General features: G+C 66.3%; 2 protein-coding genes across 5 annotated transcripts in view; one reads left to right on the forward strand and one right to left on the reverse strand.

Moving 5' to 3' along the window:
- Positions 1–747, forward strand: part of KCNC3 (potassium voltage-gated channel subfamily C member 3) — a 19,171-nt gene extending 18,424 nt beyond the window's left edge. Inside the window, exon 5 of the mRNA XM_051990327.1 lies at positions 1–747. This exon is cut by the window's left edge and continues 2,096 nt beyond it. The gene's annotated coding sequence lies outside the window, so the exon portion shown is untranslated.
- A 1,159-nt stretch (positions 748–1,906) lies between these two features.
- Positions 1,907–13,634, reverse strand: part of MYH14 (myosin heavy chain 14) — a 36,527-nt gene continuing 24,799 nt past the window's right edge. For all 4 annotated transcript variants that reach the window (XM_051990334.1, XM_051990333.1, XM_051990332.1 and 1 more), the window contains 14 exons: positions 11,947–12,153; positions 11,354–11,458; positions 11,012–11,164; positions 10,401–10,649; positions 9,855–10,067; positions 9,244–9,456; positions 8,837–8,998; positions 6,582–6,710; positions 5,731–5,819; positions 5,510–5,633; positions 3,884–4,092; positions 3,544–3,652; positions 3,099–3,271; positions 1,907–2,960 (listed from right to left, as the gene is read on the reverse strand). In XM_051990334.1, the coding sequence (XP_051846294.1) occupies positions 2,807–2,960; positions 3,099–3,271; positions 3,544–3,652; positions 3,884–4,092; positions 5,510–5,633; positions 5,731–5,819; positions 6,582–6,710; positions 8,837–8,998; positions 9,244–9,456; positions 9,855–10,067; positions 10,401–10,649; positions 11,012–11,164; positions 11,354–11,458; positions 11,947–12,153 (2,289 nt within the window). In that variant the 3' untranslated portion in view covers positions 1,907–2,806. The remainder of the gene's footprint in view (positions 2,961–3,098; positions 3,272–3,543; positions 3,653–3,883; positions 4,093–5,509; positions 5,634–5,730; positions 5,820–6,581; positions 6,711–8,836; positions 8,999–9,243; positions 9,457–9,854; positions 10,068–10,400; positions 10,650–11,011; positions 11,165–11,353; positions 11,459–11,946; positions 12,154–13,634) is intronic.

Raw genomic sequence — 13,634 nt, forward strand, 5'->3', positions numbered from 1 at the left:
GACTTGGAGAGTTCGGAGGTCCCCCTCAAAGGATCCTTCCCGATCCCCACCTCCAACAAAGCTTTCAGTTAGCTTTTTACAAACAAGAATAAACTTCGATAAAACTTTATTTGGGGAGTGTGGGATTTGGGGAGGGAGGACTTGCCCTCCCCCTAAATGCCCCCTGGACTCCCTCTGGCCGCCACGCACACGCAACTACACGCATGATCTGCATGTCTGCGGATGCCTCCCCCTCCCCACGCATGACAAGGGGCAGGGGGTACGGTTAGGAGGGGAATCTCTTTCGTGCCCCCCTTTTTTGCTAGGGGAGGGAAGAGTAGGAGTGGGCCCCCATCTGAGAGCTCCTGGGGATTGGGGGTGGGGGCAGGTCATGGGGAAGGGGTCCTGTGCCTCCACTCCACCCCACACATATAGCAATAAAGATTCCCCCCAACCCGGTCCCAGGGAGTCCCACAGAAAGGGGGGGAGGGTGTGTGTGTGGGGTGGGTTGGGGGCTCTCAGGGATGGAGGCGGATCTGAATCGGCTGGGGGGGAAGGTCTGCAAACTTCCAACTCTGGTGCTAATGGGGGGTGTCTCCCCCCCACCCCCAGGACAGGGGAAGGGGGGAGCCTTGCCCTCCCCCACGTCTCCCCCACTCCCCGCCCAGGGGTGCATGACCCGCGAACCAGCAGAGCCGCCCGCTGCAGACGCCGCATGTCACCCCCTTCCCCCTCCCTCAAACAAATAAAAAATTCCCTTTTCATTTACTTGGCCCCTACTCCCTTTTCTGGAAGGGAAGACGTTCTCTATTTGGGGTGGGGTGGCGGGTAGGAGGGACAGCAATGCGAAATCGGGGTGCCCGCTGCTGGCGGGACCGCAGCTGACAAGGAGCTGTCCCCGACAGCGCTCCACCTCTGCCCCGCACCTTGACATCCGGGTTCTGCTGGGGATAAGGGGCTGATGTGCCAGGGTGCCCACCAGGGAAGTAGGAGCCGCGCCCCAGCAGGCTGACGGGACATCCGGGGCTCTGGGCCGAGGCTGCGCCTCCGTCCTCCATCCCGAGACTGGAGGGCTCCAATGCAGCCCCTCCCACCTCCTCATTTCCTAGAGGAAGACTCTAGCCCCGAGTGGTGGCGGGACTTGGGAGCCAGCACGAGCTACAGCTGCTGCAATCCGCCCAGATCTGGAGCCACAGCTTGGCCGGGGCCCTCCTAGAAAGGTCTCCCCGCCCCGTCCCCCCAAGCATCCGGACACGCGGGCACCTGCCCCGACTCCGAAGAGAGATGGCGAGGGAGACGCTCCCACGTCCCATAGTCGGCGGCCCCTGCGTCAGCACCGCACGGCTGCTTCTGGGGCAGGGGACTCGGCCTCCAATCTCACCAGACCCTGACTGAGGGGTCCGGCCGGTCAAGGGACGAGGTCCGTCTGAGGCCGCTCCCCTCCCCCTCTCATTGGGGCACGTGGTGCCCAGGGCCCCAGCAGCCAAACCAGGTAGAAGCTCCCCAGCCCATGGGCAGACTGGCCTTTTTCCAGATGGCGCAGGGGGGATGGCTAGGTACATGGCAAGGGCTCTGGAGGACTAGCTTAGTATTTCTGAGCCTGGAGCGGAGCCCAGGCCGGCGGAAGCCCCGCGTCTTGTCCGACACTCTTAGAGACCCCGACGCCATCGGGCTGTCACGTGAGCGGGAGCTTCAGAATCTGAGGTGCTTCTGACGGCCGCTAATCCGCCCCCTACTAACCAGCACCCCCCCAACCCGCACCCTCGCTAACCCGCTCTCGCGCTAACCAGCACCCCGCTAACCCCCCACCTCCAGCTAACTCGCACCCCCGCTAACCCGCACCCCCCCTACTAACCAGCACCGCCCCCCAACCCGCACTCTCGCTAACCAGCACCCCCTCCCCCCCGCTAACCAGCACTCGGGGCCATTTGAGGCTTTGAAGTTTATTTCTGTCGTAGTGGGAAGGGAAAGGCTTGGGGTCGGGGGAATAGGACAAGTGCTGCTGTTCTAACTGACCCTGAAATTCCAACCTAAATCACACAAGCCACCAGAGCATCGGCCGGGCCGGAAGGGACAGGAAGAGGCAGAGGAGGGGGCGGGAAAGAGAACCGGAGCAAGACAGTGATGAGGGGAAGGGACCGGGGAATGGAGGGAGGAAGGAGATGGGAGAGATGACAGGAAGGGGGGGAGATGCGGAGGGGAGAAGATGGGGAGCAGGGACGCCAGACGAAGGGAGAAGGAAACGAGCCGAGATGAGGAGCAGGAGACGAAGTAATTTGGAGAGCAAGCAAGCGCAAACCATCAGGAAGCACCTGCTATGCGCCGGGAACCATGCTAAGCGTGGAGGAGACAAAGGATGAGGACGGAGGGAGGTGAGAGGGGGCAAAAGAGGTGGTGAAGACACGAGAAGAAATGAGAGGAGAATACAGGATGAGGGTGGAAGAAAGGGAGACGGAAATGAGAATAGGGGGATGAGGGTGGAAGAGAGATGGAAATGAGAAGGGAGAGATGAAAGGATGAGATGAGGGTGTTGGAGTTGGCAAGAGGGAAGTTGGGAAAAAAGGAACAGAAACGTGAGGATGGAGAGGAAGGCATGGAGAGAGTGAACATGGGAGAGGGGAAACCAAGGCCTCCTCCCCCTTGTTGATGAACAAAGAGGAGGGGAGTGGAGGGAAGGCAAGCCTGAGTCCCTCCCCAAGCCAGCGCCATTTACTTGATTTGGGGTTGGGGGCCTTGATGGCTAAAGTGCCTGGGTTGGGCACTGGGGTCTCCAGAGTGCAAGAAGGCAGAGGGGGAAGGGATGCAGAGCAGCAGATAGACAAGGGGGTCACTCTGGCTGCGATTGGGGGGGGACATCAGGTTCTGGAGCAGGGGGACTGGCGCCTCCTGCTTCTTCTCCTTCCTCTTCATCGGAGGCGACCCCTTCCTCCAGGCGGAAGACTTGCCGCACTGTCCTAGTGGTGAAGGTGAGGGGTCCTCGCCTGGATAAGACAGATTGAGCTGAAGGGTGGGGCTGGGGGGGCCGTTCTGCCTGGGACTCCTGTGGGGCTTGGGCCTCCCACCTCGGACTGTGCCTGGGATCGCCCCCCCCCCCCCCCCAAGGCAAGCTCGGTTCTCACCGAAGCCGGTTCCTCAGGGTGGTGACCTCCCGGTTCATGGATTCCGCAGACTCCGTGACGTCATCGAGCTCGCGCTGCAGCCGCCGGCGCCCGGCTTGGGCCCGGGAGGCTTCTTCCTCAGCCTCCTCCAGCTGCCGTTTCAGCTGCTTCAGCCGCAGGTTTCCCTTCTCCAGCTGCGGGGGTGGGGGTGGGGGGCGGCAGGAGGCTCAGTGTGTACCCAGTGTCCGCCGGCTTCTGTCCGGCGGGGTCCTCCTCCTTCCTCCCACCCGCTGCCTTCCTTCTCCCTCGGGGTTCCCGTTTCGGTCCCCCCATTCTCTCCTCCCGCTCCCCCCTCCCCCGCCGGAGTCTGCCCCGTCCCTGTGCCCACGCCTCCCCTCCCCATCCTGGAAGCTCAGCTCCCCCGCCAGTTCCCCGCCCTCCCGGGGGCCTCTGGGCTGCCCCTCACCTGGTCCCGGAGCTGGTCCGCCACTCTCCTCTCCTCATCCACCTGCAGAACCACTTCCTTCAGGCGCTTCTCGGCTCTCCGGACCAACTTCCCGGAGAGAATGCGCTCCCTGGGACAGGAAGTTGGGGAGTCACGGGGGGGGCTTTCTTCCTGGGGTTCCCCTTCCCCCCACTCACCAGCTCAGTCTCATCCCTTACCCGCCTGTTTTATTCTACTTTCCCTCGCCCCGCTGCCTCTCCCCTCCTCCCTCGAGAGGCACGTGCATTGCATGACATCCCAAAGGCCCGTTCTCCAGCTGGGAAACTGAGGCCCACACAGAGCTCCTGGCTCGGGGCCTCACCTGCTCTCCTGCTCCAGCTGCTCCTCGGCCTGCGCCAGCTTGGACTCGAGGGCGGCGATGAGCATCTTGTGGCGGGCCTTGACCCCAGCATCCTCCTCTCCCAAGCGGCTCCGCAGTTCCTGCATCTGCCGCTCCAGCTGCTGCCGCCCACTTTCGGCCTTGGCGGAGAAACTGCGCTCCGCCGATAGCTCGGTGGTCAGGGACTCCACCTGGCCAGAGGAAGGGGGAGGGTGGCGGCAACGGCAAGGGGGGAGGGGACTCGGGAGGAGGAGGAAGGGAGTACGGGGACGGGTGGGGAGGTAGGTCGGGGTCAGGAACTGGAAGAGGGGAGATGGGGCTCGGGGGAAGGAAGCCCTGGGGGCGGCGGGGGCTCGGGGGAAGGAAGCCCTGGGGGCGGCGGGGGCTCGGGGGAAGGAAGCCCTGGGGGCGGCCGGCCGGGAGGAGGAGTGTGTGGGGGGAAATTCAGGATCCCGCCCCTTCCCAAGAGCAGGAGACCAGCCTAAGCCAGCCCAGGCCAGCGTCTGCTGGAAGCCCGAGGGTTGCGGAGTCCTTAGTGGCCCGCAGCCTGGTCCCCGCCCCATCAGGTCACGTGGCTGCGGGCGGTGCCGGTTTAGGACTTTGCGTGGATGACTCGGCCCGGAGGGGGGTCTCCAGGGTCGGGGGTCGAGCTGCGCCTGTGGCGCCCGCAGCTCTCAGAGCGGGGCTTTGGGCTGGGTCTCCCCTGGCATCTGGCCTGGCAGCAGCCGGAGGCGGCTCGAACACCCGGGCCCACGTCACTTGTCCGGATTCCACCGAGCTCTCTAACTACATAGTGGGGGCGTCCCCTGTCCCGGGGAACTGACGGTTCCGACCACAGTGAAAGCCCAGGCCTGGCCCCTCCCGCCCCGCGGGCGCCGAGGCCCACGTCGGGCCGGGACCGAGGGAGCCCGGGCTTCCAGACCCGGCCCGGACACGCACTACCAGCCTGGCTGAGTCCCTCCTTCAGTTTCCCCTTTACAGAGAGGAGGGGGCTGGACTCGGTGGCCCTCAAATTCCCTTCCCACTCTCCAGCCACGATCCTCCGGTGCATAGGATCCTTGTACCTATGTGGGCGGCCCTCTTCTCCCTCAGGTCAGGGGCACCTGCTTCTCCCAAGGGGGCGGAGCCCCTCTCCGAGTGGGCGGGGCCATTTACCATGTATAGGCGGGGCTATTCTCCCCCCCGGTGGGCGGGGCCATTCATCATATATAGGCGGGACTATTCTCCCCCCGGATGGGCGGGGCCCCTTCTCCGAGTGGGCGGGGCCATTTATCATGTATAGGCGGGGCTATTCTCCCCCCGGATGGGCGGGGCCCCTTCTCCGAGTGGGCGGGGCCATTCATCATATATAGGCGGGACTATTCTCCCCCCGGATGGGCGGGGCCCCTTCTCCGAGTGGGCGGGCTCCCTCCCTCCCCGTGGGCGGGGCCCTTTCCCCCGGATGGGCGGACTTTCTCCTCCAGGTGAGCGGCCTCTTTCCCTCAGGGCGGGGCGGGGCGGGGGTGGGGGGTGGGCGGCGCTCCCACACGGGCAGGACGCAGAGCTGCTCCGGAGAATGGGCTGCCCCCAGAGCCGGGGTTGCCCTAGCTCGCCGGCCTCCCGGCCCACCTGCAGCAGCAGCTTGCGGTAGCGGTCAGTCAGTAGTTCCAGGTTCCCGTGCTCCTCCTCCAGCTCCTCCTCCAGCTGGCCCAGTCGCCCCTCGAGCTGCCGTTTCTCCTCCAGGAGAGCCGTCCTAAAGGTGGGGGAGGGCGCTTAGTGCCCAGGCCTGGGTGGGGCACACCTGGAAAGGCGGGGGGGGGGGGGGGAGGGCAGGGGCGGGGCAGACGCACTTGGCAAGGTTCCCGCCGGCTGCCTCGTCCGCCAAGTCATCCCGATCTTGCTGTGCTTGGCGCCGGGCCCGGTCCGAGGCCGCGAGCTCCTGGGGGCGGGGGTGGGGGGAGAGAGAAAGAACACGTGACGTCAGCAGTCCCGGGAGGACTTGGCCGCCCACCTTTCGGAGCATCGGTGCTATCTGGCGCCGGCGGGGCCGGGGTCCCCCAAAGGTTGGATCCCCGCTGAGCTGAGCCTCCCGAGGGCCTGCACACAGCAGGCACATCCGAAGGGCTTCCGCAGTCTGCGAACTCGCTTCCCTGGAGGCCTGGCATTTCCCTCCGCCTGCACGAGGTTTTGGTCTCCCGAGGCCTCATCTTCCTCCAGCTCGGGCCTGTGCGCCCCCGCCCCCCATCCGGGGACTTCCCGCGGCCCCCCGGCCCTTCATTGCTACATCCGGGCCCCCTTTCTCAGGCATTCCCCGTCCCCGCCTTCACTTCGATCCCGCCGGATCACTCCCCGTTCGCCCCCCAGGTAGAGATCCCCCTCCCCCCACGGCCGCTAAGGCCATGAAGCCGCAAGGCCGGGAGGACAGGGCTGCCTTTAGGCCTCCCCCCCCCCCCCCCCTCCGGGGCCAGCTGCCTCCCTCAGGCACCGCGAGCTCCCGGAGCTTTCCTCAAATCCTACGCTTTCTCTCCGGCCTCCAAGCACTTCTCCCCGCAGTAGCTCCCAGCTGGAATTCGCCCCTGAATCCGCCCATCTCCCAAGCGCCCCTCGGGTGCTCCCCGACCAGCTCCCCCCGCAATTCTCCCGAGACGCCGCCAAGTCCCGGAGCTATTCCGCCCGGGCTCCAGCTGTGCGGCCTCCTCACCTCCTGCAGCCTCAGCAGCTCTGCCTCCAGGCTCTTGAGCCTCTTCTCATTCTCCCGGTTCTGGGCGAAGATTTCCTCCCTGGAGGTTCGAGACTCCTCCACTTCCCGCCAGAGCTCCTTCATCTGGGCCTGCAAGGAAGGCCTCGAGCTAGCCGAGAGTGCCCCGGCCGCCTGTCCTCCAGGAGTCCCCTCCGTGCCCCCCCTCTCGGCTTGCGTGTCCCGATCAGAATCCGACCCCCCATTTTACAGACGGGGAAACTGAGGTTGGGAGGGGAGGTGAAGGCCACACATTCCCATGGAATGAGGTTAGAAAAAAGGTAGGATCCGGCTCCTTTTCTCCCACCCCCAGCTTAGGAAAAAAGCCAAACATCTCTGCATCCAGAAGGGGCTAAATGAATGCAGGGAACCCTCAAACCAACACCCAGTCCTCTTCCGGCCAAGAGTGAGCAACTTCATCAACCCTCTGCTGTCTCATGACCACATGCAGCCTCAGTTTCCCCATCTGTGCCATGGGGTCTTAACAGCCCCGAACTCCCAGTGCTTGTGAAGATGTCCTTGGAGCACCGGGCCAGGGCGATAGCATTCTAGACAAGGGAGCTGCCACTGCTGTCCGGAGGGGGGGGGGCTCGGGGGTGCCCTTCCCCACCCTGGCCCTCCTCCTCCTGGCAGTGACCCACCTTTGGAATGAAGAGGGTGCCAGGAGTGGGGAAAGGACTCGCCCAAGGTCATACAGCCAAGATTGGCTTCCCTCACTTCCCTCGCACACCCTGGAGTTTTTCTGGGCAGTTGTGTCTTTGAGGCAACTGACAGCTCTGCAGAGAGAGCGGCTGGCCTGGAGTCAGGAAGGCCCGAGTCCAAATGTGACTAAGACATTTAACTACTCGGGAGACCCCGGCAAGTCACGGCACCGGCCTGCCTCAGTTTCCCCATCTGTAAAACGGGTAGCGTAATAGCACTTGCCTCCCAGGGCTTTGGTGAGGCACGAACGAGCTCGTATTTGTAAAGGGCTTTACCTAGCATTATTGTGCCGTTAAAGGGGCCTGGGCTGATAAGGCGGCCCTGGGCTCTCTGCCATCTGGGCACAAATACGGGCCACCCCCCTTCCCCACGCGTTCTGTGTCCCCGAAGAGCTGTCACTTGAGGGCAGGGAATGTGCCTAGCGCACAGCAGGAGCTTAGCAGAGCCCTCTGGGCCCCTCAGGGAGCCAGCCGGTCAGCACTATGAAGCACTCAGTGGCTGAGTGGCCAAGTCCCGGGCACCACGCCCGCTGTCTGCCCGCTTACTTCTGCTGAAGCCAGGAGGAGAGGGCGCCCCCAAGGGGGCGGGGCCGGCTCTTGCAGTGAGGGCAGCCTGAGTGGCGCCTGGGAGCAGAGGCCTGGGGATGACTCACAGCTGGCTCCCTTCTGCCTCCGAGGGAGCCAGGTGGGCCCCCCAATGCTCCAGGGGATCAGAGTGGGCGCCTGGGGGGCTGGCAGTGTGCACGGCGGCATGAGAGGCCACGTACTCCATGTACCTCATAGGCACCATTAGCTGCAAGGGGAGCTGGGGGCAGTGTGCGCCCCCGCACACAGAAGATGCTTAATAAATGCACTAGCCGGAATGACTGGCCCAGAGCCAAATCGTGGCAAAGAGGATCGGGGACCCCAGGCCCGTCTGGGCCCGGGACTCTTTCCAGATAGTTCCACAAACTGGACACCAGACACGGGTCAACAACTCCCGCGGTCTCCAGTTTTGTCAGGGTTGTGAACCCCCTTGGTCTAGCCTTAGTTACAGAATCTGAGCATCTCAGAGGTGAAAGGACGTCAGAGGCATTTAGGGTGACTCCCCCCCAAAACAAAACTCTTCTGTCTTGCCAAGGAGGAAGAGCTCCAGAGCACCGGGGTGGAAGCAAGCTTTGGGGAGGGAGCCAGGATCCATGGGAATTTCGTTTTTCCTTCTCTCCCATTATAATGTAAGCCCTTTAAAGAAGGAAGGGGCTGCATCCCTCTCACTGGGGGTTGCCTGGTAAACAGTAGGTGTTTAATAAGTGCCTATGTGTAGGACAGAAAATGATTTAAGGAGAGTGAATCAACTTGCTCTCTTCACTCTTTGTTCCTGGTTTCTCTCCCAGGGCTCCCCGCTTTGCTCTGATTTTTCTCTCCCAGAATGCTTCATAAAGCGGAGTGTATTAAAGCATAAATAAAATGACAATAAAAATGGACAAGAAATAAGTGCCCCCGTAAGCGTTCTGGCGCCCCTCCCCCCTCGGTGCCCACCTGCGTCTTCCGGAGCTGCTTCAGGGCCTCCTCCTTGCCCTGGCCCGCCGAGCCCACCTGGGCCTTCAGCTCCTCCAGCTCCAGCTCGGCTTTCTTGCGGGCGGCCACGGCCAAAGCCCTCTGCTTCCGCTCCTCGTCGCGCTCCACCTCGGCGTCCCGTAACTGAGGGAAGCGAGCGGACAGGTCAGCCCCGGGGGCCGGCCCGCCCCTCCCTCTTCAGGCCCCGCCCCCTCATTAGCCCCCCCCCCCCGGGCCGCCTTTCTCAGACACACCCCCCTCCTCAGAGCCCTCCCCCTCCTCTGGGACCTTCTCTTTTCCCACGAGCCTCCTTCCTCAGGCCCCGCCCCTCCTCAGGTCCGCCCCTCCGCAGGCCCCGCCCCTCCGGCCGTCGGGCCCAGGGCCCCCACCTGCTTGGCCAGCAGCCGCCTCCTCTCCTCGCCCGCCTCATCCCGGCCCAGCAGCTCCCGCTCGTGCTGAGCCTTCAGCGCCTGGGCCGTCACCTCCAGGCGCAGCTTGGCGTCCTCGGCGGCCATCAGCTCGTCCTCCAGCTCGGTTACCTGAGTGCGAAGGTCGGCGGCCGCCTGCTCCGCGGCGCGGCGGGCTCTCTCCATCTCGTGCACCTGGGGACACGGAGACTGGGACCCGGGCCGGCAGCGGCCGAGGGGTCCCGGGGGCGGGGGGGGAGCTCCCGGAGCCGGGCCCAGCGGGGGGGGGGGGGGAGAGGAGGGAGGGGCGGGAGGGGCGGGGCAGGAGCACCGTGTTGCCTTCAGAGCCCGACATAAGGGAGGGGAGGGGCGGACCTGGGGGGGGGAAGAGGGAGGGGGGCCAGGAGGTCCGCGCTGGAGGGAGGGGCGGGGCAGGAGCACCGTGTTGCCTTCAGAGCCCGACATAAGGGAGGGGAGGGGCGGGCCTAGGGGCGGGGGGAAGAGTGGGGCAGGAGGCCCAAGCTGCCCCCAGAGCGGGAGGTGGGGGAGGACCGAGGGGCAGGGAAGGGGCGGGGCAGGAGGCCCAGCCTTACGCTCTTGCCCACGTCGTCCTTGCTGCTCAGCAGCTCCTCCATCTCTGCCCGCAGGGCCCGGTTCTGGCGTTCCAGCTCCTCTCGGGCCTCGCGCTCTTCTTCCAGAGCCCGGGCCAACGCCAGGGCTCGGGCCTCGCGCTCCCGGCCTTCGGCCTCTGCCCGCTCCCGCTCCTCCACGGCCCGCAGGGACACAGCCTTCTCCTCTGCCAGGAGCTGATTGGAAGGAACCGCCAGCCCCGGAGAGAGACGGTCAGGCCGAGCAGCCCGGGGGTTGCTGGGCGACCACGGCCCAGTGTCCCTGCTCGTGAAAGCCCAGGTCCCAGGGCCTGGCCCTGCGGGTAACTGCGGGAGAGCCTGTGCCCCATGCCTGAGGGGGCTCCGATCCCCCTCCTTCCTTGCCTCGGAAGGACCTTCCGCCTGGAGCCGGTTTGTCTATCATTACTGACAGGTCCCCACCAACCCCAGGCCAGGTGGTGAGCCTCCCCGCCCCGGAGGTATCCAAGGGAGGTCCCGGCTCTCTTGGCTCTTCCTCCGTGTCCCACGTACCTGGTCGAACTTCTTCTGCTTCTTCTCGAGGCTGCTGACCAGGTGCCGCTGCTGCTCCAGGTCCATGGAGACATCATCCAGCTCCTGCTGCAGCTGCCACCGGCCCCGCTCCAGCCGCTCGGCCACCTCGGTCTTCTCGGCCAGCCTCTGGGTCAAGGCCTCGGCCTCCCTGGCTGCCCGGCGGCGGGCCTCCTCCCCGGCCTCCAGGGCCCCCGCCTCTTCCTCCTGCCGCCTCCGCCACTCCGCCAGCTGCGGGCGCCGAGAGCCTTGAGCGCTGGGTCCCAGAAGCCCGAGGCCCCGACTGTCCCCTCCCCTGCTTGTCTTTCCTCTGTTTCCTTGGGGCTCCTTTCCCCTCTGCCACGCGGATGTCACCCCCTGATGGCCGCCTCCCCCTCCCCGGCCATGGCCCTAATCCTGACCCCCCTGACCTCTCCCCTCAGCGCTGGGGCAGATCCCTCCTGGGCGTTTGCCCCCATCTGGGGCCCACAGTCCGCATGGGCTCTCTCCCCGGACCGGGCCCTGCTGCTTCGGACACCCGTGGTCCCTTTCTGAACCCCGGGGTGTCCCGCCGCCCAGGGCATTTCCCAGCCTGCCTTGCCTTTGTGGCTCACCTGGGCCTGGGCCGACTGTAGTTCCCGGCCGGCTCGCTCCCTGGCGGCGGCTTCTTCCTCCAGCTGTTCTCGCAGGCCAGCCGCCTCGCTCTCCAGCCCCCGGACCCGGGATCCCAGGGCCAGCTTGGCCCGGGTCTCCTCCTGCAGGAGCTCCTGGGGGTGGGACAGAGGGATAGCAGGGGGGCACAAGGACGGAGATGGGGGGATGGGCACAGGGGAAGGACTGGGGGCAGAGGGACCCATGGACTAGGAGGCCAGATGGACAAGGGGAGCGGATGGATGGATGAATGGGGGGGCTCTGCCCCAGGGAGGAGGGGCGTGGCGGTGGCGCCCGTGCTCTACCTGGGTGTCGTGGAGCTGGACTTCGGTGCTGCTCAGCTCCTTGCTCAGCCGGATCACTTTGGACTCGGCCTCACTCAGGGCCCCAGAGACGCTGTCCAGCTCGGCCTGGGGGAAGGGGGCAGTTCCTCCCCGTGAGCGCCTCGGGCCGCCCTCCCCCCCTCCCCGTGAGCCCCTCGGGCCGCCCTCCCCCCCTCCCCGTGAGCCCCTCGGGCCGCCCTCCCCCCCTCCCCGTGAGCCCCTCGGGCCGCCCTCCCCCCCTCCCCGTGAGCGCCTCGGGCCGCCCTCCGCCCTCCCCCCCTCCCTCCCTCCCCGTGAGCCCCTCGGGCCGCCCTCCCCCCCTCCCCCCCTCCCTCCCTGCTCCGAGGCCATCCAGAAGCGTGGGAGGAGGGCTGGGAGAAATCTGATCCCCTCCCTCCCGATTTCACAGCTGGGGAAACTGAGGCCCGAAAAGATCCCGAAGGGCGGGAGACTTCAGAGAAGGGAACCCGGGAATGACCCAAAGCTCGGAGCGCAGGGCCCGGCCGGCGCCGCTGACTGGTTCGGGGATGGATGGATGGGGCGGGGCCAGAGCCGCCCGGGGGCCCCGCCCTCACCTGCGCTCTCTGCAGCTTGTCGGCCGCCTCGGTCCGGGCGCGCTCCCCGTCGCCCGCCCGCGCCTGCAGCTCCTGCAGCTGGCCCTCGAGCCTCCGGCGCCGCTGCTCGCCCTCCTGGCGCGAGGCCTGCAGGCTGCTCAGCTCGGAGCGCAGCTCGGACACCTCGGCTTCCAGGGCCAGCCGGGCCTTCTCCCAGACGCCTTTGCCCTGCGGGAGGGGAGCGCGTGAGGGGCCGGCCCGCGGGGAGGGCCCCAGCCCGCCCCCCGCCCCCCCCTCGCTTCGCCTCCGAATTGGAAAACCCGGGTTTGAGACCGAGCTTCCGCCACGGGTCTGGAGGGAGGCGGGGCCTCTGCAGGGGCCCCTGGAGCTGTCAAAAGCCCCTCTCTGATCTTCCCGACAGGGCGGGGGTGGGGCCCAGGGATGGACCCCGGGATCTGCAGGGCCCCCAGCATCTCGGAGATCTCCGGTCTCCGGGCCTTTGCCCGGGCTGTGCCAAACGAGCTCAGGTTCGCTTTTCCCTCAGCTCTGGCGCTGCCTCCCCGGCCGACCCCCCACGCCCAACAGTGACCCAGCAGGCCGCCTGTAGCCACACCGTGGGGCGGGGGCAGAGGCCGCTCCACAGGCTCAACACCCGGAGCCGCCCCAGTGGCCAGCGGAAGGCCGGGCGCTCCGGGCCTCGCAGTCTGCTGACGTGGGCCGCCTGAAAAGCCGAGGCAACGGCGCTCGCCTCCCTGCCTCCTTCTCAGGGTCTGGGCAAGTGGAGCTGACAAGGCCTGGCCTCCCCGCCTCTCTCTCTCTCAGGGCCGGGGGACAAGGCCCGGCCTCCCCGCCTCTCTCTCTCTCTCGGGGCCGGGGGACAAGGCCCGGCCTCCCTGCCTTGCGGGCTCAGGCTGAGGACAGCACATGCAGAGTCCCAGGGGGCAGCTGTGTGGAGGGGGTTGATGAGGCTCAGCCCAGAGGAGCCCCACCCTCTGAAAGTGCTCCCAGCGTGGGAGGGCCCCTGCAGGGGGCTCAGGCCCTAAGCCTGCGGGTGGGAGGCAGGGGGGCCTTTCTCCCCGCCATCAGGCCCGTGTCCCCACAGACGCGTGAGAGGCCACGGTGGCCGAGAACTTCGGCCACTTCCCAGTGGGCCAGGTTCGGACCCCTCGTGTCCAGAAGAGACCGAGCTTGGGCTCAGATCAGAGCCGGCAAGATCAAGCCTAAGCCGTGTGCAGGCAGGGAAACTGAGGCAGACAGCCGGGGGGCTCAGATCAGAGCCGGCAAGACCAAGACAGAGGAAGGAAGGGAGGGAGACCAAGATCAGAACTGCAAGTGAGCTCAGAAGCCCCCGAGCCCAAGCCATTGTGCGCACAGGGAAAGCGAGGCAGGCAGAGCCAGGCGCCCCACTCCCCAGTGTCTGCGGCAGGGCTTGACCCTGTCCCCTCCCGAGGCCAGTTGCTGCTCTGCCGCCCCCGACGGTGGCCGTGAGGACCTCAGCCCGTCGCTCAGGCCCCGCATTTCTCCACAAAGGCCCCCTCTCCAGGGCTGTGGCCGGAGGACCCTCGGTCTGCCTGAGGCTCCGGCCACACTCGGGCCAGTCGGGGGGATGCGGTGACCCGGGGCCTCTGGCCGGACCCACTGCCCGTCACCCACTGGGGAGGACAGACCCAGGCTGACGATGTCCATCGGGCCCTCGGGGACATCTCCAG

The sequence above is a fragment of the Antechinus flavipes genome, chromosome 3, assembly GCF_016432865.1.
Source record: "Antechinus flavipes isolate AdamAnt ecotype Samford, QLD, Australia chromosome 3, AdamAnt_v2, whole genome shotgun sequence".
Classification (NCBI taxonomy): Eukaryota; Metazoa; Chordata; class Mammalia; order Dasyuromorphia; family Dasyuridae; genus Antechinus; species Antechinus flavipes.